General features: G+C 44.4%; 2 protein-coding genes across 24 annotated transcripts; one reads left to right on the top strand and one right to left on the bottom strand.

Moving 5' to 3' along the window:
* Window positions 1–2,866: 2,866 nt before the first annotated feature.
* On the bottom strand, window positions 2,867–4,906 carry LOC146333632 (uncharacterized). Its single transcript, XM_084825663.1, has 5 exons — window positions 4,813–4,906; window positions 4,559–4,682; window positions 4,023–4,349; window positions 3,210–3,730; window positions 2,867–2,922 (listed from the first exon to the last, which is right to left on the bottom strand). The coding sequence occupies exons 1-5, from the start codon at window positions 4,904–4,906 to the stop codon at window positions 2,867–2,869; spliced, it is 1,122 nt and encodes a 373-aa protein (XP_084681789.1).
* Window positions 4,907–10,313: 5,407 nt separating this feature from the next.
* On the top strand, window positions 10,314–25,249 carry POLR2E (RNA polymerase II, I and III subunit E). 23 transcript variants are annotated; one of them, XM_084825481.1, is made up of 8 exons: window positions 10,314–10,385; window positions 13,972–14,146; window positions 16,185–16,300; window positions 16,904–16,984; window positions 18,089–18,147; window positions 19,322–19,400; window positions 21,793–21,845; window positions 24,861–25,249. In XM_084825481.1, exons 1-8 carry the CDS (start codon window positions 10,329–10,331, stop codon window positions 24,967–24,969), a joined length of 729 nt encoding a protein of 242 aa, XP_084681607.1. In that variant the 5' UTR covers window positions 10,314–10,328; the 3' UTR covers window positions 24,970–25,249. The 23 variants fall into 23 exon arrangements, with proteins under 23 accessions (XP_084681607.1, XP_084681608.1, XP_084681612.1 ...); XM_084825482.1 differs by having other exon boundaries at window positions 24,856–25,249; XM_084825486.1 differs by having other exon boundaries at window positions 24,715–25,249.
* Window positions 25,250–25,731: the final 482 nt, after the last annotated feature.

The following is a 25,731-nucleotide window of genomic DNA, read 5'->3' as shown; positions in this document are numbered from 1 at the left end:
TGCACAAAACAGATTGGACCAGATTGGTACCGTGGTGGGTTGGATTGGAACCCCAAGCAGGCTGCATTTGGGTCTGAAGTTCTGGACCCGTGGTCTAGATGATTTCAAAGTTCCCTTCCAACTCTATGCTCATAGGAAATCTACAACAGTTCTTTAACATTACGAAACACCTGGCAACAGTACAGAATGGTTATTTCATCTTCTATTTTGGGGCTTCCTCATTGCATTTCATCTGTCTGGAACTGTGTCATCACTGCCCCGGTCCTGCTTAACCCGTTGGCTCCTCGCAAGTGTTGCAAGCCTAGGCTTGTATTTCCCCACAGCCTGCCGTGAGACAGTTTGCCGAATCTTTTACGCGTTTTGCTAAAAAAAAATCCCCCAACTGCTTAAGCCTTTCCTTGTAAGCAAGGGGCTCCAACTTCCAAGCCTCTCTTCTGTACCCCCTGCAGCGCTACAAAATCCTTTCAGGTGGTTGCACCACTGCTATTGTTGCGCACGCGTGCTCATTTAATTTTCGGTTCATCTCCTTAATCATTCCTAACAGTTCCTGGGAGGGAGAGGAACTAGCCTAGATACAAACAAGGCTTTGCACAATTTTGCCAGCTCATCCTCAGCTGTCTCAACAAAAGCTCAGCTTTACAAACAGGAAGTGCCCCGTAACTCCTTCGCTGCTCTGCATAATATTTGAAACGTGAAATGGCAACAAGCCGGGGCGGTGGAGTGAGCAGCGTGGTTCTCCTTCCTGTTGAGTTTTCTCACTGCTAACTGAAGCTCTTTCTGCCTTCGGCCTTCCTTCCCCTTGTTCAGTCGTGTCTGACTCTTCGTGACCCCATGGACCATAGCACGCCAGGGCTTCCTGTCCTCCACTCTCTCCCGGAGTATGCTCAAGTTCAGGGAGTTAACTCTCTTACCAACATTGGGATGTTTGTTTTCACCAAGTAGTGGCTGATGTAAAGGGTCACTGTGCTTATTTTAAAGCTTTAATGTAATTCTTACTCTCTATAGTTTTCGTATTTCATTTCTGTCTAACCTCAGGGTTTACTGTCCTCTCACCCCACCTAGATCTGCATGTATTTAAAACCTGTCAACTGAGGATAATACTCAGGGCTTCTCTACACCAGGGTTTTATCCTTTAGCACCTTTACTGGGGCTTCTGTCTCCAGATTCTTTGCGGGATTAAACTCGGCACCTTTACACGTGCTTTTCTTCGGGGATTTCCTTCTCTGCAGGTTCAATATGTTTCATTATACAGCCACTAGATGGTGCTGTGGTATAGCGGAATTGCGGAAGTACGTGCAGCTGTTGCAACGCTTCATCGTGCTTCTAGAAGAAATGCTGGGTTTTCCCCAATCTTTACAAAAACGGGATAAAGGCTCTAAACAATGGGAGAGGCCCTGGAGGTTGACGACATTATATGAAAGACCCACAAACTTTTGTGAGTGAACACTCATGAGTGCACAATAAAAGCCTTGTGTAGAGATGCCCTCAGTGTCAGCTCCAGGAAGGCCCCTGGGGGAAACCCCTCAGTGGGCCCCCTCCCCAACGAGTCCACCGTTCTCACCCCCATTGTCACCTGCTGCTGTTGCTCCTCCTCTTCCTCATCATGGCTCCCACTTCCTTGCTTGACAGGCAGAGAGCCAGGGAGCAAGCAGGCCATGGGATCTATTGTGCCTCCTTCTCACCACCACCATTGTCTGGGCCAGAGCAAGAGGCGCATGAACAAGCAGGTTGAAGAGGAGGAGCAATTCCAGGGGGCTCGTGTCAGTGGGCCCCCTGATGAGGTGTGGGCCCTCAGCAGCTGCCTGACCATACCTACTCTTGACGCCAGCCCTGATAACACTCCACGCATCTGCTGAAGTGGACTATCTGGCCCACAAACGTTTGCGCCATAATAAATGTGCTAGTTTTTAAGATGCCACAGTAAGATTGTGTTGGCCATGTGACCAACATTACAGAGGACAATCTTTTAACTGAAGGGCTGTCCAATCCAAGTCCAGTTTAAAGAGGAAAGAATCCTAAAAAGGGAGAGCAGAAAAGGGGCTTTGAAATTGCCCATCAACAGTCAAGAGCTGACTGAGGAGGCATAGGTTACTGGGTCACAATCATCTTTACTAGGGTGCGATGTAATGTATTTCTCTTTAAATTACAGTAATTATTTCCAAATTTGCATCTATACATACAAATTGGCAGATGTAAATTTTTTGCAAACCTCTGCCCTCTTTGGTGATGCATTTCCTCTTTTTTGGTGATCATCCGTGATGCTCCTGCCCTGGGTTCTGCCATCTCCAGCTTCCACCTGATGAAACTGAGAAGAAAACCGCCTCAGGACATCTGCTTCTGCTTTGGTCAGTTGTTCTCACTGACACTCACAGCTTGGGCCTGTTTTAATCTCTGGGTCATAGAGGCAATAAGACTAATTGGTTCCCTCTACCCAATACAGGAGAACTAGCCAGGAAATATGTTTTTCTAATGGAAGCACAATAAGCATATAATTAGTCTTTTAGTAGGTCCTGGATTGTCCTTGGCTGATTGTTTAAAAATTGTTTTTACATATATGTTGTCTGTGTGTGTGCTGTTTGTTTATATGTTTTTACGTAAGTGATTTTTCCTCTTTGTATAATGTATTTTAATGGTTTCTAAAAAAAAAAAATTAATCGCCCAGAGAGCTTCGGCTATGGGGTGGTATAGAAATATAATAAATGAAATGAAGACAAACCAACATGTGGGATTTTGTATTAAAAACAAACAAATAACATTTACTAAACACAAAAAGAGTTATATGTATACTATTATTAATACATCTATACTTGGTCCCAGTGCTTTTTTTCTGGAGAAGAAGGTACTGGAACTCTTGGATTACGTTTTCTCAGGAGTAGATGTTGGTTAAATTGTAATGAAGAGCATTAAAATAGTGGATAAACACTAGACAGACAGACAGACAGACACAGAGATAGACAGATAGGTTAGATAGATACAGAGATAGATAGGAGAGGGGGAGAGAGGATAGATAGATAGATAGATAGATAGATAGATAGATAGATAGATAGATAGATAGATACAAAGATAGACAGATAGATGAGACAGAGATAGACAGGATAGATAGATTGATAGATTGATAGATAGAGATAGACAGACAGACAGACAGACAGACACAGAGATAGACAGATAGGATAGAGAGAGATAGGATAAATAGATGGATGGATGGATACAGAGATAGTCAGGATAGATTGATAGATACAGAGATAGACAGATAGGATGGATGGATGGATGGATGGATGGATGGATGGATGGATGGATGGCTGGATAGATAGATAGATAGATAGATAGATAGATAGATAGATACAGAGATAGATAGATAGATAGATAGATAGATAGATAGATAGATAGATACATAGATACATAGATAGATACATAGACAGACAGACACAGAAATACAGAGATAGATACAGAGATAGACAGATAGATAGATAGATGATAGATACATAGATAGATAGATAGATAGATAGATAGATAGATAGATACAGAGATAGACAGATAGATAGATACATAGACAGACAGACACAGAGATACAGAGATAGACAGATACAGAGATAGATAGATAGATAGATAGATAGATAGATAGATAGATACAGAAATAGACAGATAGACAGATACAGAGATAGATAGATAGATAGATAGATAGATAGATAGATAGATAGACAGACAGACAGACAGACACAGAGATAGATAGACAGATAGACAGACAGACAGACACAGATACAGAGATAGATAGGATGGATGGATAGATAGATAGATAGATAGATAGATAGATAGATGATTGATACAGAGATAGACAGATACAGAGACAGAGAGAGAGAGAGAGAGAGATGATAGATACAGAGATACAGAGAGATAGGATAGAGAGACAGAGAGATAGACAGATACAGAGATAGATAGGAGAGGGGGAGAGAGGATAGATTAGATAGATAGATAGATAGATAGATAGATAGATAGATAGATAGGATAGATTGATAGAGATCGACAGATAGGATAGATAGATAGATAGATAGATAGATAGATAGATAGATAGACAGACAGACAGATAGATGAGACAGAGATAGACAGGATAGATTGATAGACTGATAGAGATAGACAGACAGACAGACAGATACAGAGATAGATAGGATAGAGAGAGATAGGATAAATGGATGGATGGATGGATACAGAGATAGATAGATAGATAGATAGATACAGAGATAGACAGATAGATAGATACATAGACAGACAGACACAGAGATACAGAGATAGATAGATACAGAGATAGATAGGAGAGGGGGAGAGAGGATGGATAGATAGATAGATAGATAGATAGATAGATAGATAGATAGACAGACAGACAGACAGACAGACAGACAGACAGACAGACACAGAGATAGACAGATACAGAGATAGATTAGATAGATAGATAGATAGATAGATAGATAGATAGATAGATAGATACATACATACATACATAGACAGACAGACACAGAGATACAGAGATAGACAGATACAGAGATAGATACGAGAGGGGGAGAGAGGATGGATGGATGGATAGATAGATAGATAGATAGATAGATAGATAGGATAGATTGATAGAGATCGACAGATAGGATAGATAGATAGATAGATAGATAGATAGATAGATAGATAGATAGATAGATAGATACATACATACATACATAGACAGATAGATGAGACAGAGATAGACAGGATAGATTGATAGATTGATAGATAGAGATAGACAGACAGACAGACAGATACAGAGATAGACAGATAGGATAGAGAGAGATAGGATAAATGGATGGATGGATGGATGGATGGATACAGAGATAGATAGATAGAGATAGATAGATAGATAGATAGATAGATAGATAGATAGATACATACATACATACATACATAGATACATACATAGATACATAGATAGATACATAGACAGACAGACACAGAAATACAGAGATAGATACAGAGATAGATAGATAGATAGATAGATAGATAGATAGATAGATGATAGATACATAGATAGATAGATAGATAGATACAGAGATAGACAGATAGATAGATACATAGACAGACAGACACAGAGATACAGAGATAGACAGATACAGAGATAGATAGATTAGATAGATAGATAGATAGATAGATAGATAGATAGATAGATAGATACAGAGATAGATAGATAGATACAGAGATAGACAGATAGCCAGATAGACAGATACAGAGATAGATAGATAGATAGATAGATAGATAGATAGACAGATACAGAGATAGATAGACAGATAGACAGACAGACAGACACAGATACAGAGATAGATAGGATGGATGGATGGATGGATAGATAGATAGATAGATGATTGATACAGAGATAGACAGATACAGAGACAGAGAGAGAGAGAGAGAGAGAGATGATAGATACAGAGATACAGAGAGAGAGGATAGAGAGACAGAGAGATAGACAGATACAGAGATAGATAGGAGAGGGGGAGAGAGGATAGATTAGATAGATAGATAGATAGATAGATAGATAGATAGATAGATAGGATAGATTGATAGAGATCGACAGATAGGATAGATGATAGATAGATAGATAGATAGATAGATAGATAGATAGATAGATAGATAGACAGATAGATGAGACAGAGATAGACAGGATAGATTGATAGACTGATAGAGATAGACAGACAGACAGACAGACAGACAGATACAGAGATAGATAGGATAGAGAGAGATAGGATAAATGGATGGATGGATACAGAGATAGATAGATAGATAGATAGATAGATAGATAGATAGATAGATAGACAGACAGACAGACAGACAGACAGACAGACACAGAGATAGACAGATACAGAGATAGATATAGATAGATAGATAGATAGATAGATAGATAGATAGATAGATAGATAGATACATACATACATACATACATACATAGACAGACAGACACAGAGATACAGAGATAGACAGATACAGAGACAGATAGGATGGATAGATAGATAGATAGAGAGATAGAGAGATAGATAGAGAGATAGATAGATAGATACAGAGATAGACAGATAGATAGATACATAGACAGACAGACACAGAGATACAGAGATAGATAGATACAGAGACAGATAGGAGAGGGGGAGAGAGGATGGATAGATAGATAGATAGATAGATAGATAGATAGATAGATAGATAGATAGACAGACAGACAGACAGACACAGAGATACAGAGATACAGAGATAGACAGATACAGAGACAGATAGGATGGATAGATAGATAGATAGATAGATAGATAGATAGATAGATAGATAGATAGATACAGAGATAGACAGATAGATAGATACATAGACAGACAGACACAGAGATAGATAGGAGAGGGGGAGAGAGGATGGATAGACAGACAGACAGACAGACAGACAGATAGATAGGATAGATTGATAGAGATCGACAGATAGGATAGATAGGATAGATAGATAGATAGATGATAGATAGATAGATAGATAGATAGATAGATAGATAGATAGATACATACATACATACATACATACATACATACATACATAGACAGATAGATGAGACAGAGATAGACAGGATAGATTGATAGATTGATAGACAGACAGACAGACAGATACAGAGATAGACAGATAGGATAGAGAGAGATAGGATAAATGGATGGATGGATACAGAGATAGATAGATAGATAGATAGATAGATAGATAGATAGATAGATAGATAGATACATAGACAGACAGACACAGAGATACAGAGATAGACAGATACAGAGACAGATAGGATGGATAGATAGATAGATAGATAGATAGATAGATAGATAGATAGATAGATACAGAGATAGATAGATACAGAGATAGACAGATAGATAGATAGATAGATACATAGACAGACAGACAGAGATACAGAGATAGATAGATAGACAGATACAGAGATAGACAGACAGACAGACAGACAGACACAGATACAGAGATAGATAGGATGGATGGATAGATAGATAGATAGATAGATGATAGATAGATAGATAGATAGATAGATAGATAGATAGATGATAGATACAGAGATACAGAGATAGACAGATACAGAGAGAGATAGAGAGAGAGAGAGATGATAGATACAAAGATACAGAGAGATAGGATAGAGAGACAGAGAGATAGATAGATACAGAGATAGATAGGAGAGGGGGAGAGAGGATAGATAGATAGATAGATAGATAGATAGATAGATAGGATAGATTGATAGAGATCGATCGATAGATAGATAGATAGATAGATGAGACAGAGATAGACAGGATAGATTGATAGATTGATAGATAGATAGGATAGAGAGATAGATACAGAGATAGAGAGAGAGAGAGATACAGAGACAGACAGGCAGAGACAGACAGGATAGATAGATAGATAGATAGGATAGACAGACAGACAGACAGACAGATTAGAAGAAACGGTGCCAGAATGCAGTTCCTGTGAGTTCCACCAGAAAAAAACGCTGCTTGGTCCTAAGCTAAATCCTGGCTCCAAAACCCCACTAACCAGATGTTGCTTCTTCAGTCCCTAGGGCCCTATCTGATTAAGTGTCAGCCCTCTTTTTTTAAAACCCACAGCCCACACACACACAGAGACAAGCCCCTCCAACCTGTCACTCACTGCCTAACACAGTCAATAATGCAAACACATACATTAATATGTTACAACCCTATTTTGCAGCCAGAATAGCTTCCTCTCTAAGAACATTAGAAGAGCTGTCAAGAATGGGATAGTAGAAGCATGAGCCACGAGGGCCGCTTGGGTAGTCACGTACAAAGTAGCCACCTGGAGGTTGATTGTCAGTTGTTGATTGTTTCTCAGCCTGGCAGCTCAAGGCCACGCTCTGCTCCGGCTAATTGAGAAAATGATAGCAGCCGTGTCTAGTGGGAGGATTCAGCTTCCTTGCGGGGTGGACTGGGGTGTCCTGAGACTGGGCTTGGATTGGGAGCTTCAAATCTGCCCTGAGTTGCTAGGGCTGGGCAACAAAAAGAGGGCTAAAGTAGGGGCGGGCGTTTCTTCTTGGCCCTGACGGTACAAGGATGCGCTGCTGGTCCACGGCTATTCTGAGAGGCCCATACTTTGATATGTATAGGACAGACTAGCTAGCTTTATTGTTTTGCTCCTGGGAGTGTGTGCCTTGGCGTTTCTGGCTTTGCTTTGAGCATTGCAACTTGCTTGTAATTTCCTGTACAACTTACCACCTCCTTCCATTCCTTCCTCTTTGTTCCTTTCCCCTAATAAACTTTTATCCAACTTCCAGTTGGTGTGGTGTGTCCTGTATAACTTCAGTGTTAAACACAGTGCCTGTTGGCCTGGGAAGGGAGCTACTGGGTGAACTTTGGGGTAACCTGTGGCCAAGTTGGGCCTGGCCTACCTTACAGGGCTGTTGGGGTGAGACCAACAATCCTTCACAAGAGCCCTGCTGGATCAGACCCAGGGTCCGTCTAGTCCAGGATCCTGCTCACACAGTGGCCAACCAGCTGTCGACCAGGAACTCTCAAGCAGGGCATGAGCGCAACAGCACCCTCCCGCCCATGTTCCCCAGCAACTGGCATACATAGGCACACTCCCTCTGGTACTGCAGGTAGCATATAGCCATCAAGACTAGTAGCCATTGATAGCCTTTTCCTCCAGGAATTTGTCCAACCCCCTTTTAAAGCCATCCAAATTGGTGGCCATCACGACATCTTGTGGAAGTGAGTTCCATAGTTTAACTATGAGGTGTGTGAAGAAGTCCTTTCTTTTACCTGTCCTGAATCTCCCACCAATCAGCTTCAAGGGATGACCCCACTAGGTTCTAGTATTACGTGAGAGGGGGATAAATGTCTCCCTATCCACACGTTCCATGCCATGCACAATTTTGTACCCCTCTATCATGTCACCTCCTTTTTTCCAGGCTAAACAATCCCAGCTGTTGTAACCTTCCCTCATAGGTGAGTAGCTCCAGCCCCTTGATCATTTCAGTTGCCCTTTCCTGCACTTTTTCCCCCTCTATGATATCCTTTTTTAGGATATTGTAGATATCCTTTTTTTTTAGGAACTGCACACAGTATTCCGCTGGGAAAGACTGAAGGCAACAGGAGAAGGGGGCGGCAGAGGATGAGATGGCTGGATAGCATCACGGATGCAATGAATATGGACTTGAGCACGCTCCGGGAGAGAGCGGAGGGCAGGAAGGCCTGGCGTGCTATGGTCCATGGGGTCACGAAGAGTCGGACACGACTGAACGACTGAACAACAACAACAACACACAGTGTTCCACGTGTGGTCACACCATAGATTTGTATGAGGGCAGTATGATATTAGCAGGACACTGTACGAAATAGGATACTGGACTAGATTGGACCCTTGGGTTGAATTAGCAGGGCTCTTCTTATGCTGTTATAAATTCATGTGCAATAGGTTTATCGATGGCTATTAGCCATTAATTTAAATGGACCTTCCACGTTCAAAGGCAGTCTCCGTCTCTCTCTCTCTCTCAATTCCAAGTGCTGGAGACAAACAACAGTTGAAGGACTATGAAGGCAATGGCCCTTCACAGAGGTACACCGCCCCTCAACATGGAGGTTCCACATAATTCCCCTCTCAACATGTCTGAAATGAAACTTGATGTGTCAACGGTGACCTGGGAATTAAGATTTGTGAACAAGGAATTATGGAGTATAAAAGTAACTGATTAATTAGATTTTTATAAGGGCAGTATGATATTGGCAGTTTTATTCTCTATTCCTTCCTAGTTATGCCTAGCATGGAGTTCGCCTTCTTTACAGCAGCCACACACTGGGTCAGAATGATTGCGTGTCCACGAAAGCTGATGCCACAATAAACGTGTTCGTCTTTAAGGTCTCACAAGACTCTTCGTCGTTCTTGCTGCGCAGACGTAAGGCGGCGACCCCTCCAATTAGTCTAACTCTTTCGTATCTCTACGGTTTCCCCGTCGCCATAGTGATATTAGTAAACCCGGAAACGTCGGCGCCTGCGCATTGCCACGCCGGAGAAGCGAGAAAGAGCGGCCCGGCGGGCGTGGGCGTCCTTATACTGCGCCTGCGCGTAGCGTCGCCCTGCGCGCGCGAGCGTCCTTTGTTTCTTCTTCCCAACTTGTCTCTCCAGCCGAAGGGGAATGCGCGCGCGCGCGCGCGCAGTACGACGATCGGGGTGGGAGCGGGGAGAACGGCCTCTTTGTGCGCATGCGTATGAGGCGAGGCGAGGGCGCGTGTGTCGTTCGTCATCACCGGAGGCCGCCTGTGCGCCTGCGCAGTATGTGCATCGGGCTTGTGGCTGCCATGGACGACGAGGAGGAGACCTACCGGCTCTGGAAGATCCGGAAGACCATCATGCAGGTCGGGGCAGGAGGGGCAGGGGGGCAGGGGGCAAGGGGGGCAGGGGGCAAGGGGGGCAGGGGGCAAGGGGGGCAGGGGGCCTATCTCACAGGGTTGTTGTGCAGGTACAAAGGGAGGAAGTCAGGCCTGCTGCGCTCGAAGGCTACTGCTGGGCTCTTCCTTTTGGTGGCGGGATTTTTAATCCCTTTTTAATCCCTTTTAAAAATTATTTTCTGTTTTTAGCCCCTATCATTTTAAAGCCCTTTTTAATCCCTTTTTCAAAATTATTTTCTGTTTTTAGCCCCTATCATTTTAAAGCCCTTTTTAATCCCTTTTTAAAAAACTCATTTTCAGTTTTTAGCCCCTTTCACCTTTAAGCGCCTTTCGCACACGCCCCCTTCTCATCTCCCCAGGTAGCTTAGAGCACCAGGGAGCCCTGGGCAGCTCACAGGTCACGCGGAGATACCCTGAGAATGAGGGGAGTTCTCCTCTGCCTCGAGTGAGTCAGGAGGTCCCAAATCATAGGTTGTGTGTTTTTAAAATTTATTTATTTATTTATTAGATTTATTAGCCACCCATCTGGCTGGCTACCCAGCCACTCTAGGTGGTGTACAATACTAATAACAGGAAACACAACGAATTTACATAATCAACTGAACAAAACAACACTGCTCTAAAAAACCCTAGCCCACAACATATATGTGTGTGTGTGTGTGTGTGATTTTTAAAAATTTATTACATAGAATATGCAGCCCTGAGATCTTAATGATATAGGGTGGGATGCAAATGTTTTAAATAAATAAATATAAATGAGAGCCAGTGTGGTGTAGTAGTTAGAGTGTGGGTCTAGAACTGAGGAGACCTGGGTTCAAGTCCCTGCTTGACTCTGCCTGGGTGACTGTGGGCTGGTCACTGGTTCTCAGCCTCATCTACCCCACAGGGTTGCTGTGGGGATGAAATGGAGAGGAGGAAGGTCATGAGCGCCACCTTGGGCTCCCTGTAGGAAAGGCGGGATACACATGTCACAAGGAAATACATCTTTAAGGGCACAGTCCTATGGAGATAGTCGTCAGCCTCTGAACTTGGAGGCTGAGGACTATCCAATGCAGGGCAGCCAGAGCACGGAGGTGATCCTTGCCTCCATTCTCTGGTCGCCCTGCATTCCTGGCTAGACAAATGATTTTACTATAGCAGCCATGTTGGGGGTCAGACTAAGTGGTCTCATGTTCTTGCTGAGCTAGCATAGTTTGGCAGGAACAGCAGTGTAGAGACTTCCCCTGTCAGCAAGCCGAATTGCACAACACAGTCATGATTTTGCCTTTTTGCTTACTGCAAGACTGTATCCTTGTTCCCAAGACAGAATGTCCTATGGCCCATTTCCTGTACTATAAACAACTGTACCAACTGTAAAACCAAAGGAGAGGGGGTGGGAGAAAGGGTCGCTTGCGTGTCATCATCTCTATAAAAGTAATGTGTGGCTATGCCTCGGGGCTTCCGGCTCTTTGGAAGTGATTCCAGCCTTAAGCCCGCGTGTTAAATAAAGAAGTACTCATTTTCCTTCACTCTGTGGTCTCTCTGACTCTGATTTCTGCTACATTACCTCTCTAGCCAGAGGGCTTCAGAGCAGGAGAGGCGTAACGCAGCTTCCATGGTCACCTCCCTGCTCCCCAGACTGCCCCCTTTTCCCTTTTCCCTGGATCCGCACTCTGTTTCTGAGTGCGGAGATATAACCAGTGCGGAGAGAACCATGCCAGCTATGAGGGGGCGGGGAGCATGGTTTCTTGGAACTGATGTCAGAGCCCTGGCTCCGATCTCGGTTCCCAGAAACCAAAAAATCCTATGGCTTTCTAGACCGTGTGTAATGCTCCCTCCAGCATTAATAGGTTTAATACTTAAGCTAATTACAAGCAAAACCAATTGGTTAGCTATTTTGGGGAAAGAATAACTCATTAAAATAAAAGTTTGTAAGGAATTACATTTTATTAATAATAATAATCCCACCTTGCATTGTGTATGTGCTGACACAGTGTGCTGACATAGTGCCCTGGCCTGAACGTAATGACAAATGATGCTTTGTTGTCATGTGCATGAGCCTCAGTTTGTGCACTCCCCTCTCCTCTTCCGGTGTGTCTGCTAGGAGGAGTATGGAAGTTTTTGCTTCTAATCTAAATTAACTGCATGGCATCCAAACTCTAAAATGTGGTTAATCTTAACTATGGTTAATTGAAACAAGCCAGCTTCAAGCCACAGTACATGAAGCTGGCTTGTTTCAACAAACCATAATTAAAGCTACAGCTTGCTTGGGTTCTGGATGTGATGGTTAGCTGCGGTTAGTCTAAAATGAAAAGCAAAAGCTTCCAAACTCCTCTGCCAGCGATGCCAGAGGAGCAGGCAGAGAGCACGTGAGCCCAAGGCACTCTGCAGTTTTTCTGTAACAATAAGCTATGTTTGATTGTTGTGTCTGAATGAGGCCAGTGTTGCACACACATGTATAAGAGAAGCCCTGCTTGATCTGGCAAAGGTGGGTCCAGCTAGCCGAGCGCCCTGTTCCTTAATGTGGCTGGCAAAGGTGCTTCAAAAAACAAACCACACGCAGGGCATGAAGGCAACAGCCCTCTATATTTTGCCTTGCTGGATTAGACCCTACAGACCCATGTAGTCCAGCACCATGGTGGCCAACCAAATATCTCCAGGAACCCTTCAAACATGACATCCCCCAGAAACTGACCTGAACACAGAGGTTTTATTCTTAGCTTGTCAGGGTTAATAGCTACACTATGAATTCATCCCTTAAAGAAAAAAGAGTCCTGCTGGATTAGTCCAAGTGGCTCCATCTAGTCCCACATCCTAGTTCACATGGCATCAGCCTCCAGGAATCCCACAATCTGGGCATGAAGATTCCCGTGCAGTTGTTGTTCCCCAGCATTGTTTGCAATAAAATCATTGTATACATTATTTAAATAAAGAAAGGAATAAAGAAACAAGTCAAATTAATAGAGCAAGTGGGCATGACAGAGGAGCACATCTTGGATGGGGTGAATTGGTGAAAGGATTCTGGGGTGCAGTATGATAGAAAGAGAGGTTATTGGAAAGAGAGTGTTTTGCAGGGAAATATGGATTTCAGGACATTAAAAAACAGCAAGAACTGGAGGAGTGATGAGTTGTAGGAGGGCTAGAAACAAATTCTCTCCTCCCTAAAGTGAAAGTTTTAAGTTGCTGAGAAAGTCACCCCTCATCTTTTACAACAGCTTTCCCCAACCTGTTGCCCTCCAGATACGTTGGTCTGCAACTGCTGGTTGGGGATCCTGAGAGCTGTAGTTCAACACGTCTGGAGGCAGGTTGGGGAAGGCTGCATTTGAACATCTGTGTACCTTCTTAAAATGAACATATCCCAATTTGAAATTAACACTTTCACCTATTTACAGCATCCACTGCTTGCTCTGCCCACCCCCTTACTACATCGTCAACATCACGGTCTTGTAAAACTTGTTCACTCACACAAGAGGAGAGTTTGATTTTTGAAGCTTGTTAACTGTTAGGATGCCTTGTAAATAAATGAACCTCTTCCTTTTTCTTTTTCTTTTTTAAACAAACAACAATACTCCAGCTCTGTCATGATCGAGGTTACCTGGTGACCCAGGACGAGTTGGACCAGACCCTGGAGGAGTTCAAAGCCCAGTTTGGTGACAAACCCAGTGAAGGACGGCCCCGGCGTACTGACCTCACTGTGTTGGTGGCGCACAATGATGACCCCACTGATCAGATGTTTGTCTTTTTCCCAGGTGACCAGAGTAGACAAAATAGAACCGAGATTTGATCATCCCCATCAACCAGTTCTTCCTCCTTTCTCTTAGCTATCTGTCTTTCTAAGCAAATCAGTAGTAACAGTCTTGTCCCCTTTTTCTGTCCTCTCTTCTGTTCTTGTATTGCCTATTTGGTGCTTCAGGGGCCTGTCTTCCCTTTGAAATCCAGCATTAGTGCTGTGCCGAAAATTTCTCCCACGTATTTTTCGGCCTTTGTCATTCAATTTGATAGAAAAGAAATTGCTTTCAAAAAGAAATTCAAAGGAGGAGAAATTTCAGAGAAATTCTCATGGGTAGGGTTTGGGGTTCTTGTGCTTACCTTACTTATGAGGTGGCTGAGGAGTGTGCATGAGTGCCTTGTCTGTCATCATTCAATAATCTCTCTGGGAGCCTGTAGCCTCCTTGGCTTCCTGCACTTCAATTAAAGCCATCGAGGGCGATTCCTCGCATGGGGCTTTTTTAGTTCAGAAAGCGCAGGTGGCCTGGGAGGTTGCAGAGCAATGGAAAGATATGTAATAGAGAGAGAAAACAAACACAGCACCCTCAGCCACCTCGCGGTGATTATGTAAGCTCAAAAATACCACCAAAATTCTGCCTCAGAAGAGTGGAAGCCTCAACATGGTTGATGCTGTTGGCACCTATGGAAGCAATGCAAGAAACCAAAAACCCTCAGGAAAAAAGAAAGGAAGTGTGCTACAACCCCTGCCAGTAGTGAGCCCTATCCATGAGAAACTGTTGGAGAATTTCTTCTCCCCTAGGAGAAATTCAGTGAAATTGTCCCCCCAAATTCTCTGCCAACAAATAGGCTGGAGAATTTTGAGAGGCCGTTTGTGCACAGCTCTACTTAGCATTGCCTCCTCCATCTCATCTCCAGTCCTTTTTGCTAGCTGAATTCTGCCACCTGTTCATAAATTAAAGAAATCTGTAATTTCTGTTGTGTAACTTCTTCTGTATTCCAGTCAACTGAATAGTGAAATTCTGTTAATTGACTACCTACTTTTTGTTCACTCAAATGTCAGATATTCAATGAGTGCCACTGTGCAGATGGCAGCTTATCTTTTTTTAAAAGCCATCATGGTGTCATCTGTTAGCAAGGCCAGGAAGAACCCTGCAGCAGGCAAGGATAAACCTAGCAGCATAGCAAAGCTTTTCTAAAAGTATGAGCTATTTGACAGTGGACCAGATGGCCTCTGAAAAGTTTTTAAGGCTGGACAGCCATCTGTCAGGGGTACTGTAGCAGAGGATTTCCCTCAGCTTGCGGTTGACTAGATGACCTTTGAGATCTCTTCCAGTTCTATGATTGCAGGTATTTCCAAAGCAGGCATTGGTGGGAAATGCTGCTCCCTAATGGACTGTAATCAGGGAGTCCCAAGTTCATATCCTCACTTGCCCATGAATCTCACAAAGGTGATGGGTCAATCATGGACCATCACCCTACAGGCTTATTGTGAAGATAAAAATGGGGGAAGGACTGTGTAAGCTACCTTGAGGTCCTTCAGGGAAGGGTGGGATAAAAATGTCATTCATCAGGTTGTTTCCTATTAACAGATCTATAATTGGTTTGTTTGTTTATTTGTAATTGACCTGAGTGTCAAATCTATTAATGCTTTAAAATTACTTGTCAAACAGTGGACAGGGTTTTTTAAGAACTACAAAAAAGATAATCATCAGAAGGTTTGCTACTTATGCTAATTACCCAAGCAAAACCTGGCTCTTATTTTCAGACAATAGATGATATTTGACAGTCAGTTGACCCAATAGATTTGGCCCAACCCTCCTTCCGTTCTTGCTAGTCCTGGGGAGAGGCAACAATACAGCTACTCTGCTTCCAGCTATTGGAGATCATGCTTGCTTGTACTTTCAATTTCTGAGGGGCATGATGAGGGCTAGGAACTTGGTATTTTATTTAAAAAATGAGGGCTGGGATTCTAACTTGACAATGTGTGTCAGACTGAGCAGGCATGGGTACTTCTTCATGGTGACTTGTCTGCTTCCTACATATTTAACTCCCTTGCAGAGGAACCAAAGGTTGGCATTAAGACTATCAAGATGTACTGCCAGCGAATGCAAGAAGAAAACATCACCCGGGCCCTCATTGTGGTGCAACAGGGCATGACCCCATCAGCCAAGCAGGTACCCAACTCTTTGTGGGCTGAAGAGAGTAGAATGTAGAGAGTGCAGAGAGAGAGAGAGAGAGAGAGAGAGAGAGAGAATCGGCAGTTCTGGCCATAAATGTTTGGTGGGCAGTAATCAACCACTGGTGTAAGAGGGTGTCCCACTGCAGGTTACTCCTCCTGTTTGCTCTGATAGGCAGGGCTTGCAAATGAGAAACTTTGCCTCATCCAATGGGAAGAGATCTCCTTTCCAGTTCCCAGCCTGCCTGAAGTGCAGATGTGATGTCAGTCCCAGTTGTCTGCTTCCTGAGAATCTCAACTTTGAAAGATTATAACAAGTTTCTCGCCATTGTCGATGCTAAAAAAGATACGCCTAAAAGTGCATGGATAGCCAAGCCAAAACAGTGCAAGTTCTGTACAGCTCTGAGGTTCATTGTACCGCTTTTGCGTGTGTGAATTTAAATGTATGGATTACAGAATTGGAAACGCTTGCTTTTTTTAGTTGCTCATATCTCGCTGTTGGAAACTCTTTTGAGTATTACAATGTCTTGAACTTTCTGTCATTTCCCCCTCTTGCTGAGTATGCCCAGCCTGCTGAGTTTATGCCTCTTCTGTCTCTCAGTCTCTGGTAGACATGGCACCCAAGTACATCCTCGAACAATTCCTTCAACAGGAACTGCTGATCAACATCACTGAACATGAGGTGAGGAGGGAAGGAAAGGAACTCCAAAACAAAATCAAACTTATGTTCTGGCTGGGTGGGTTGACTTTCATTTTTTAAATCTAACTACATGTAGAATTTACCAAGGGACATAATCCATCATACCTTATGCGTTACAGAATTTACATTGCTTTGAGATGGGGGAAGCAATTGTGATCACTGAGGTCATCAGAGGGCATACTCCTGGTGGCTCCACATGGACCTATGGCCCGACTGGAGTCCACCAGGAGAATAGCCTTCAGTGTGGTGGCTCCTGTCCAGTGGAACTCTCTGCCTCTGGAGGTCTGGCAGGCACCAACACTACATTGTTTTCGGCGCCTCCTGAAAACAGCTCTTTTCCAGGAAGCCTTCCTTGGTTAACCAGCCTCGGTTTTATTGGCACTGTTTTTTAAAGAATAATCTTAATACCATGTTTCATTCTTCTTAATCTTTCGTTCTTTTATCCCTTCTTGTTTACCGGTCCAGAATCTGTTGAGATGTGGAGTGGTAAGCAAATGTTGTGAGTAAGTAAGTAAATAAATAAATAAGGCTGCAATCCTAAACATCAACTAGGGTAGGGGAGTAAGGCCCACTGAACACAGTAGGCTTACTTCTGAGTAAATATACAGAGGTTGGGCTGCAGGCACTTCTTTTTGGCTCTCTTTACACATGTAAGGATGTTAAGCAAGATTGCTTCCTTGAAGACTGAAGTGCTCAGAATTTTTCAGAAAGAAAGGGCCAGTGTTTCTCCACGACATGGAAAATAAATGCCCATGCTATTTGGTTAAGTCTTAATACTTGTAATTTGCAAAATAATAAAATGCATGGTGGTTTTGTATTTATAATCCTGACCTTAGAAGTTGTTGGTCCTAGGATGGTGTTGGTCATAGGTTCACTCCAACTTAAAAAGTTTTCGACTCGCAGGGCTGAGAAGACCCCTGTTTGAATTCCGGGAGAGCTGCTAAGTCAGAGGAGACAATACAGGGCTCAGTGGGCCAGTGGTCTGACTTGGGTGGTGGCAGCTTTGTATATTACTGTGTTAAGGGACAACTAGTTATTTCCAAGCCCTGTTTGTGCTCACGTCCCCTTCTTTCTTTTTCTCTACAGCTAGTTCCTGAACATGTTGTCATGACCAAAGAAGAGGTGACAGAATTACTGGCCCGATAGTATCCTTTTCCTTAAACTTCTTGCATCCAGTGTCTGCTGTTGTCTTCTGCTTGCTCTGGATGGAGGGACAGATGCTGACGGTGGCCGAGTCAAAGGCTCAGCTCCTGCGAGTGTGCATGTGTGTGTGTTGATTTAGGTGCGTGAACGAGCCGTTACCATTCAGATACCAGAGGCAGACTGTATTGTCCAGTCTTGAGTCAAACATGGTATCTCCTTGTTCAGCTCAGATTCACCCAGCATTTAGCAGGTGACAGTGCGCTCCCATACACGTCTACTCAGAAGTGTATCCCCCTTAGTCTAGTGGGACTTACTTCTAGGGTCAGCAGGGGTGCAGAACCTTAAGCCGTGAGGCCACCTCAGGGGTTCCCCAAATGGCCTCACCGCCTTTCCCCCAGCGACCGATCGTTTCATGGTTCCCCCAGCTTTTGTGTTGCTTCCCCCAACCATTCTGAAAGGTTGAAATGCCTCTCCTGGCAGGAAGAGGCAGGAAGAGGAAGGAAGCAGGAAGAGCTTTAAGCTTAACTACGCTGATACGTTTGGCAATTTCGGCCGCTCCCCTTTTGCCTTCAGCCCCGGACACCACTGGAATGTGGTCCCCAAGAACTTCTCCAAAATGGGATTCGCCCCTCAAGCTGGAAGAGGTTTTGCACCCCTGGTGTATAGGAGTACAGCCTAAATGATGAGTGTTGACCTATTCAGCGGGGCTTTAAAGCTGCAATCTTAGTTTACATGGGAGCGAGCCCCCTCAGGACTTCGGAGTAAATTAGTATTTAATTATTAAATTTCTTAGATGCTCCCTCTCTCAAAAAAAGCCTCAAGGCAACTTACAAATTTAGAAATTAAAGCATGCAAAAATTTGAAGCAGCTAAAAATGATAAAATCCAAGGATCCCGTAAATGGTTAGTGACAATCCTAAACAATTCAACTGCTGCACTGACAGTGCAACCCTATGCATGTCTAGAAAGGAAAAGTCCAACAACTCCCTGTATGCCCCAGCCAGCGTGTCTAGTATTGCGGTGAAAGTACTGAACCAGCTCTGTTGACTTGAGGGGGACTTAGATGTGGCCAGTGTCTCCCTGGATTGCCCTGTGACTTGCCCAGTCTCTTCTTGCATGTAGAAGAGAACGAGTCTGTCCTGTTTGTGTGTCATGATCCCTTAACTTCTGTCACCAGCAAGTTGAGAGAAAACCAGCTCCCCAGAATCCAGGCTGGGGACCCTGTGGCTCGGTACTTTGGAATCAAGCGTGGCCAGGTAAGGCATGGAGATATGTGGGGGGGCCTCCAGGTTGATATCTTGGGTCAAAGGGATTAGACAGAGCCATGAAGGGTAAGGCTATCAGGGACTATAAAGCACGGCACTGGGGATGCCAGATGCTGGGGATAGGCAGGGAAGGGGATGCTTCCTTCCTGCCCTCCTTTGGACTTCCCAGAGGCATCTGGTTAGCCACTGTGTAGGGTAAGGTGCTGAGGAAGATGGACCTTTAGACTGATCTTGCTCACCTTATGCTACTTCCAGCTGTCCCTTTCAAAACAGGGACAGTCCCTTTCTTCTGTCTTTTAATGAGGACCGGACCAATTTCAAGCCGAGGATAGAGAGGGCTGCCACTTGCCTGTGGGGTTCTTAGAAGCATCTGTCTGGCCACTTACAGGGAGGTGGGGGAGGAGGCGGGAATAGGTGGGCCAGAAAGGTGCGTCCCACTTTTGTGAGTGTCCACCCTAGCCCTCCAGCACTTTGTAAAAGAAACCAAGAACATGGCTTATTGTCTCATACTGACAGCCGCTGCTGTGGTTCCACGCTTCACATTGCTGGGTGCTGTGCTCCTGAATGCCCCAGCTGTGGGCTGCTAAGGTTTGGAGGTGCCGAGATAATAAGCCAGACCCAGGCTTGCTTACAAGGAGCCTTTATTGAGTACTTACAGGAGCCTTTACTGAGGCTTGATTGAGCCTTTATTGAGTACTTACAGCACACAGGAGCCTTTATTGAGGCTTTATTGAGTACTTACAGGAGACTTTATTGAGTACTTACAGTACACAGGTGTACCCAGTGGTTAGATGAGACAGCTTCTCTGAACCCAGAGCCATGGGGTACAATGGGTCTTATACCATACATGTCAGCAGTGAGGCAGCATGGCAGCAGCAAGCATTAATTAGCGTTCATTCCCATCATAGGCTAACAGTACTTGTGCAGAGGGAAAACAATCAGAACTTTCCCAGCACAGACACCTGTAAACAGAGCCTCACTTCTCAGGCGCATCCTAGGCCTGGTAAGATTCAGAGCTCATTAGCATGGAATGTGCTGAGGCAGCGATATCAATCTTTGACTCATCTCACAAGCTCAGAGGCCCACTAGCAAGGAAATTGCACTTAATAATGAACCAAAGCAAAGCATTATGGACCTCTAGGCCCCTCTAAAAATACAGGCGAGTTGGTTACAGGCCTGGGGCCAATACAGCTCCATCTACTGTTTTTGCTTCTTCAGCAGTAGTGCAGGACTTTTCTTCTCCACAATAAAGATGCAGTATGAAAAAACATAATTATTCTAATTATGTTTAGAATTATAATTATCATAATTATTCAGAAGGAGCCCCACTGAAATGTGACCTGGCAGACTCCATGTGCCTTGGTGTTCATGTGAGTTTGTTTGGGTGGTATTGAAATGTAATAACATTTCAGTACCACCCAGTAGTCAAAGCTCTTTGGACAGGTCACAAAGTAAAAGCTGAAACCATACAATGCAATAACATAATAAAAAAGCATATAAAAACCTTAAGTTTAAAGCAGAATAAAACCAAAGTAAAAGCCAGCAGCTGTGAAAAGGTCTAAAAATGCACTAACACAATTTTAAGACGAAAGGACTAAAAAGCCTTGGAAATAAAAAAGTCTTTGCCTGGCACCAAAAAAGACTACAATGTAGGCACCAGGAAAGCGTCTCTGGGGAGGGCGGTCTACAATTCAGGTGCCACCACTGAAAAAGCCCTCTCTTTAATAGCTACCTGCCAGACTTAATTCGGTGGGCACACCCAGAGAATGTCCTCTGAAGTTGATCTTGGAGTCCAGGCATGTATATATGGAATGATCCTTCAGATAACCTGTCCCAAACTGTTTAGGGCTTTGTAGGTTAATACCAGCACTTGAATTGGGCCTGGAAACAGACTGGAAGCCGGTGCAGATCATAAAGCATGACTTTAAATGGGTGTGTGCTGGAGACAAGAGGTCTCCACCCCCTTCCCACTCAGAGTTAAAGAAACCCTGGGGAGAGAAAGGGATAATTCCCCATCATTTCATACTAACAGCATTTTTAAAAGGCATCCCCCATGTTCCCCCAACCAAGTAAAAACAAGACAAATTGTGGTAGTGATTTATCTGGGACCCGTCCCAGAATATAAGTGCTGCTTCTGCTAAATAAATAGGGATGGTTGGAGTGTTTTGATGTTACTGGTTATACTTCTGAATGTGGAGGTTCTGTTCTGCTTGTGTGGCTAGAACGTATTCCTTTGTTTTTCTAAAAGCTATAGAAACTGGTGGCCAAGGGCTTGTAAAGAAGTCCTTGGCTCTTGTCCGTGTATCAGCTTCTGTCAGTTCTGTAGGCTGACCTCTTCACCTTTGAGTGTTGTTTTCTTTTTGTGCATTTATCGCTTCTCCAGGTGGTGAAGATCATTCGGCCCAGTGAGACAGCCGGACGCTATATCACCTACAGGCTGGTACAATAGGTGTTTCATGCGGTACTTCAGAATCTCTTCCTAGTTATCGTAAGACCTCCAAGGCAGCACAGACTTTCTTTTCTTTTCCGCACCCCCCCCCCCTTTGGATGATTTGATCGGGTGAGGAGGCGGGAATATTGTGACTCATAGAATCATAGAATAGTAGGGTTGGAAGGGGCCTACAAGGCCATCGAGTCCAACTCCCTGCTCAATGCAGGAATCCAAGTCAGAGCATCCCCGACAAATGGCTGTCCAGCCTCGTCTTGAAGGCCTCCAGTGTGGGAGAGCCCACCGCCTCCCTAGGGAATTGGTTCCATTGTTGTATTGCTCTGACAGGACGTTTTTCCTGATGTTCAGCCGGAATCTGGCTTCCTGTCACTTGAGCCCATTATTCCGTGTCCTGCACTCTGGGATGATCAAGAAGAGATCCCGGCCTTCTTCTCTGTGACAACCTTTCAAGTACTTGAAGAGTGCTATCATATCTCCCCTCAGTCTTCTCTTCTCAAGGCTAAACATGCCCAGTTCTTTCAGTCTCTCTTCATAGGGCTTTGTTTCCAGTCCCCTGATCATCTTTGTTGCCCTCCTCTGAACCCTCTCCAGTTTGTCTGCATCCTTCTTAAAGTGAGGTGCCCAGAACTGGACACAGTACTCCAGATGAGGCCTAACCAGTGCTGAGTAGAGGGGAACTAGTACTTCCCGGGATTTGGAAGCGATGCTTCTATGAATGCAGCCCAAAAGAGCATTGGCCTTTTTTGCAGCCACATCACATTGTTGGCTCATATTCAGCTTGTGATCGACAACAATTCCAAGATCCTTCTCGCTCGTAGTGTGGTTGAGCCACGTATCCCCCATCTTGTAACTGTGCATTTGGTTTCTTTTTCCTAGGTGCAGAACTTGGCATTTGTCCCTATTAAATGCCATTCTGTTGTTTTCTGCCCAGCTCTCCAGTCTATCCAGATTAGATAGACTGGAGAACTCATTACAGGCAGTAAAGAACTCAGTGGAGTTCTTCTGATTGAGAAAACTGATGAATCAACAGAGCTGTTCTTTACTACCACTTCCATTGTGTGGCAGGAAATTGAGGGGAAGCCTTTTCGGGGGGTGGCCCTCCAGCCCCTGCAGTTGCTGTTGGACTTCAGCTCGCATCAGGATAGACCCAGTGGCCAGGCACGATGGGGGTTGTAGTCTGGAGAGCCCCCATTCTCCACCCATTTTGGGGGTCTCCAGGCCTTGAGCCGCCTTTTGCTGTTGCCTTGTCACTTTCTTCTTTCCACAAGGAATAGAAGCTCAATTTTTTCTCTTAATGAACTTGCAGATTCTTGAAGCCCGGTGCTGTAGCCATCATGCCCGCACAGCCTGCACCTAGCCCTGTTGGAGAGCAGTAGTTTGTCTCAAGGAGCAGGGGAAACAGGGTTGGTTGTGGGAGGAAGAGCTTGGCCTGGCATGAATTGTGTGCCGTCATCACGTTTCAGATTCAGCCTCCCCTAGCCTGGCACCCCTAGATACGTTGGGCCACCGTTGCCATCAACCCCAGCCAGCATGCCCCAGGGGCATGTTGGCAAGGGATGATGGGCATTGTAGTCCAACACATCTGGAGGGCACCACATTGAAGAAAGCTGTTTTAGATTATAGGGATGGAAAGGAAATGTAGTAGAATCTTATGTGCATATGTCAGGGGACTCCTTATCACCTGGAGCCCCTGAGCAACTCATTAAGGGTCTCTTCTTGCCTCCTTAAGAGTCCCACCTTCCTTCTTTTAAACTTCCCCTTCCCAGTAACGTGGGGTTTAGGCTGTAGGCGTGGGGTGACTGACACTCTAGACACAGGGTTTAACCACAACAGTTTACTGGTAAATTAAAGCATGCAAATTGCAACCAATGGTATTTATACAATAGAGCTGAGTGATACAAAAGGCATTAAGAGAAAATAAAAGTTGTAAAATGCAAGTTCCTTTACCCTGGCTGTACTTAGACTTCTCCAGGCTGCTTTTTCCTGCTCAGTCTTCAGGCTCTGGTCTCCTCAACTCTGTTCTGACTGGCTCTCTCACTCTATACCCTTTTTTGTGAACTGCCCAGAGAGCTTCGGCTATTGGGCGGTATAGAAATGAAATGAAATGAATAAATAAATATACCCTTCACCCTCAAAACCAAAATCACTGCCTCAAACCTGAATGAAACTTAACTGGGGAAATGAAACTGAAACTTAGCTGGGGAAATGAAACTCCTCCTCCAAGGGATATCCCCTCCCAACAACAACAAAAGCTCCAGGCCTCTAAGCTTGGCCTTGTTTCTCTTTGCCTCTGTAGGCCTCAAACCTTCACAGCACGCACATGTGTGTAAACCTCTTTCAGCCCAAGTTCCATTTCGGAGAAGCTCTTGGGGGCTGCATTCCAGCGGTGGCCGGGGCCAAAGGAGGAAGGGGTGGAGCAAAAAAGGCTGGCATATTCTATCTTGAAGCTCTTACTGCCTGTAATGAAGCCTTAGGAGAAGCATTTCAACTTTTTGAATGGGGGGAAAACTGCAAAAGGTGGGAAGTCACCAAACAGTTGACAGTCAGGGGGAAATCGATGGGGCTCTCGGGGGAACCCCAGAGGGCTGAATTGAGACCTCAAGTGGGTGAGATTTGGCCCACGGGCCTGAGGTTTGGCACCCCTGGTATAAGGAGAGCAAGCTTATTTAGAGCTGTCTCAATTCTTCATTGCTAATAAACAGCTATTTACTAAGTTTGAATTGTATACAAGCTGGTGCTGCTGCTGCTCTTCCCTTGTAGCTTGGCTGAAGCGCCTTGTGCCTTACAGTGGAGACTGCCTTCATGCCAATTACAATAGGAGCACCACTTTTTTGGTCTCTCTCTTTCTCTCTGAAGAAAGCCCACATCGGAGGGATGTTCCTGAGTGTGTGCGTGCTTGATGCTGTGAACCACACAAACTTGACCTCTTGATCAAAGCAGTTGCTAAGGGAATCCAGACTCAACGGTGCCACAGTAAACGCCCTGTTGATTTTTCAGAACAGACTGCTTCGGATCCATCAATTTACACAGCTGGACTGGCTGGAAGCAGCTATTGACTTTGCGCTTCAGGAACTTCATCTGATTTATGGTGGGTGGGCATTTGAAGAATAGAGAGCCTTTTATTCTCTGAGTCTGGATGGGGATATTTGGAGAGGCCTCGAACGGTAACATGCTCTTGCTCTGTGTATATACCTTAAGAGAGTGCCGTTGTAATAACGTCTCTGAAAAGGCTTTTCCGGATGCCTGAAAGTGTCGTCCTTGCCTGCTTCATCATGCTGGTCATTGCCAGGTTGTTGCTGAAAAATCCTGCCTTGGCTGAAGCTCTCTAGAAAGCAGCTTCCACACTCTGTCTTAATGTGATTTTTTTTAAAAAATAAAACATTAGAACTAACTGTTTTTCTCTCTTCCTTGGTTGCTCAAGACAGGAGTGGAGTACCTCTGCCCCTTCAGATATTGCTAGATGACAATGCCGACCGTTGGCCAAGCTGGCAGAGGTTGATGGGTGTTGAAACCCGACACATCTAGAAGGCATCAGGTTGGGGGAGGCTGGTAAAAAAGATAACTAGCATTTCCTGAAAAGAATGTTCACAGAATCACAGGGCTGGAAGGGGCCTACAAGATGATCAAGTCAAACCCCCTGCTCAATGCAGGAAGCCTGATTCCCAGGCGGTCTCCCATCCAAGGACTAACCAGGGCTGACCCTTGCGAGAGTTTGCGCTTTTGGCTTCTGTGTTAACATAGTACGTTTCCTGCTGTAATTCTGGGCTTAAGCCCATGTGTTTCAAAGCCGAGATGCCTTGGTGAATGGGCAGTGATGTGACCAGGAAAGTGATCGTGAGGTCATGGTGTATTGTAATGCCCTCGTACAACTCT

This window comes from Heloderma suspectum, chromosome Z (genome assembly GCF_057233095.1).
Source record: "Heloderma suspectum isolate Gila_16-S chromosome Z, 16-S_ref, whole genome shotgun sequence".
Lineage (NCBI taxonomy): Eukaryota > Metazoa > Chordata > Lepidosauria > Squamata > Helodermatidae > Heloderma > Heloderma suspectum.
This window is presented reverse-complemented; position numbering and strand designations above follow the sequence as displayed.

What these genes read in the sequence shown, in the direction of transcription:
- LOC146333632 (XM_084825663.1), bottom strand. Translation starts at nt 4,906, where the DNA reads ATGTATCTATCTATCTATCTATCTATCTATCTATCTATCTATCTCTAT. An exon ending in ATCCATCCATCCATTTATCC is followed by an intron (nt 4,683 to 4,812) that starts TATCTCTCTCTA and finishes ATGTATGTATCT; the next exon opens with ATCTATCTATCTATCTATCT. An exon ending in ATCTATCCATCCATCCATCC is followed by an intron (nt 4,350 to 4,558) that starts TCTCTCCCCCTC and finishes ATCTATCTATCT; the next exon opens with ATCTATCTATCTATCTATCT.
- POLR2E (XM_084825479.1), top strand. Translation starts at nt 10,329, where the DNA reads ATGGACGACGAGGAGGAGACCTACCGGCTCTGGAAGATCCGGAAGACC. An exon ending in TCCGGAAGACCATCATGCAG is followed by an intron (nt 10,386 to 13,971) that starts GTCGGGGCAGGA and finishes ACAATACTCCAG; the next exon opens with CTCTGTCATGATCGAGGTTA. An exon ending in TGACCCCATCAGCCAAGCAG is followed by an intron (nt 16,301 to 16,903) that starts GTACCCAACTCT and finishes TCTGTCTCTCAG; the next exon opens with TCTCTGGTAGACATGGCACC.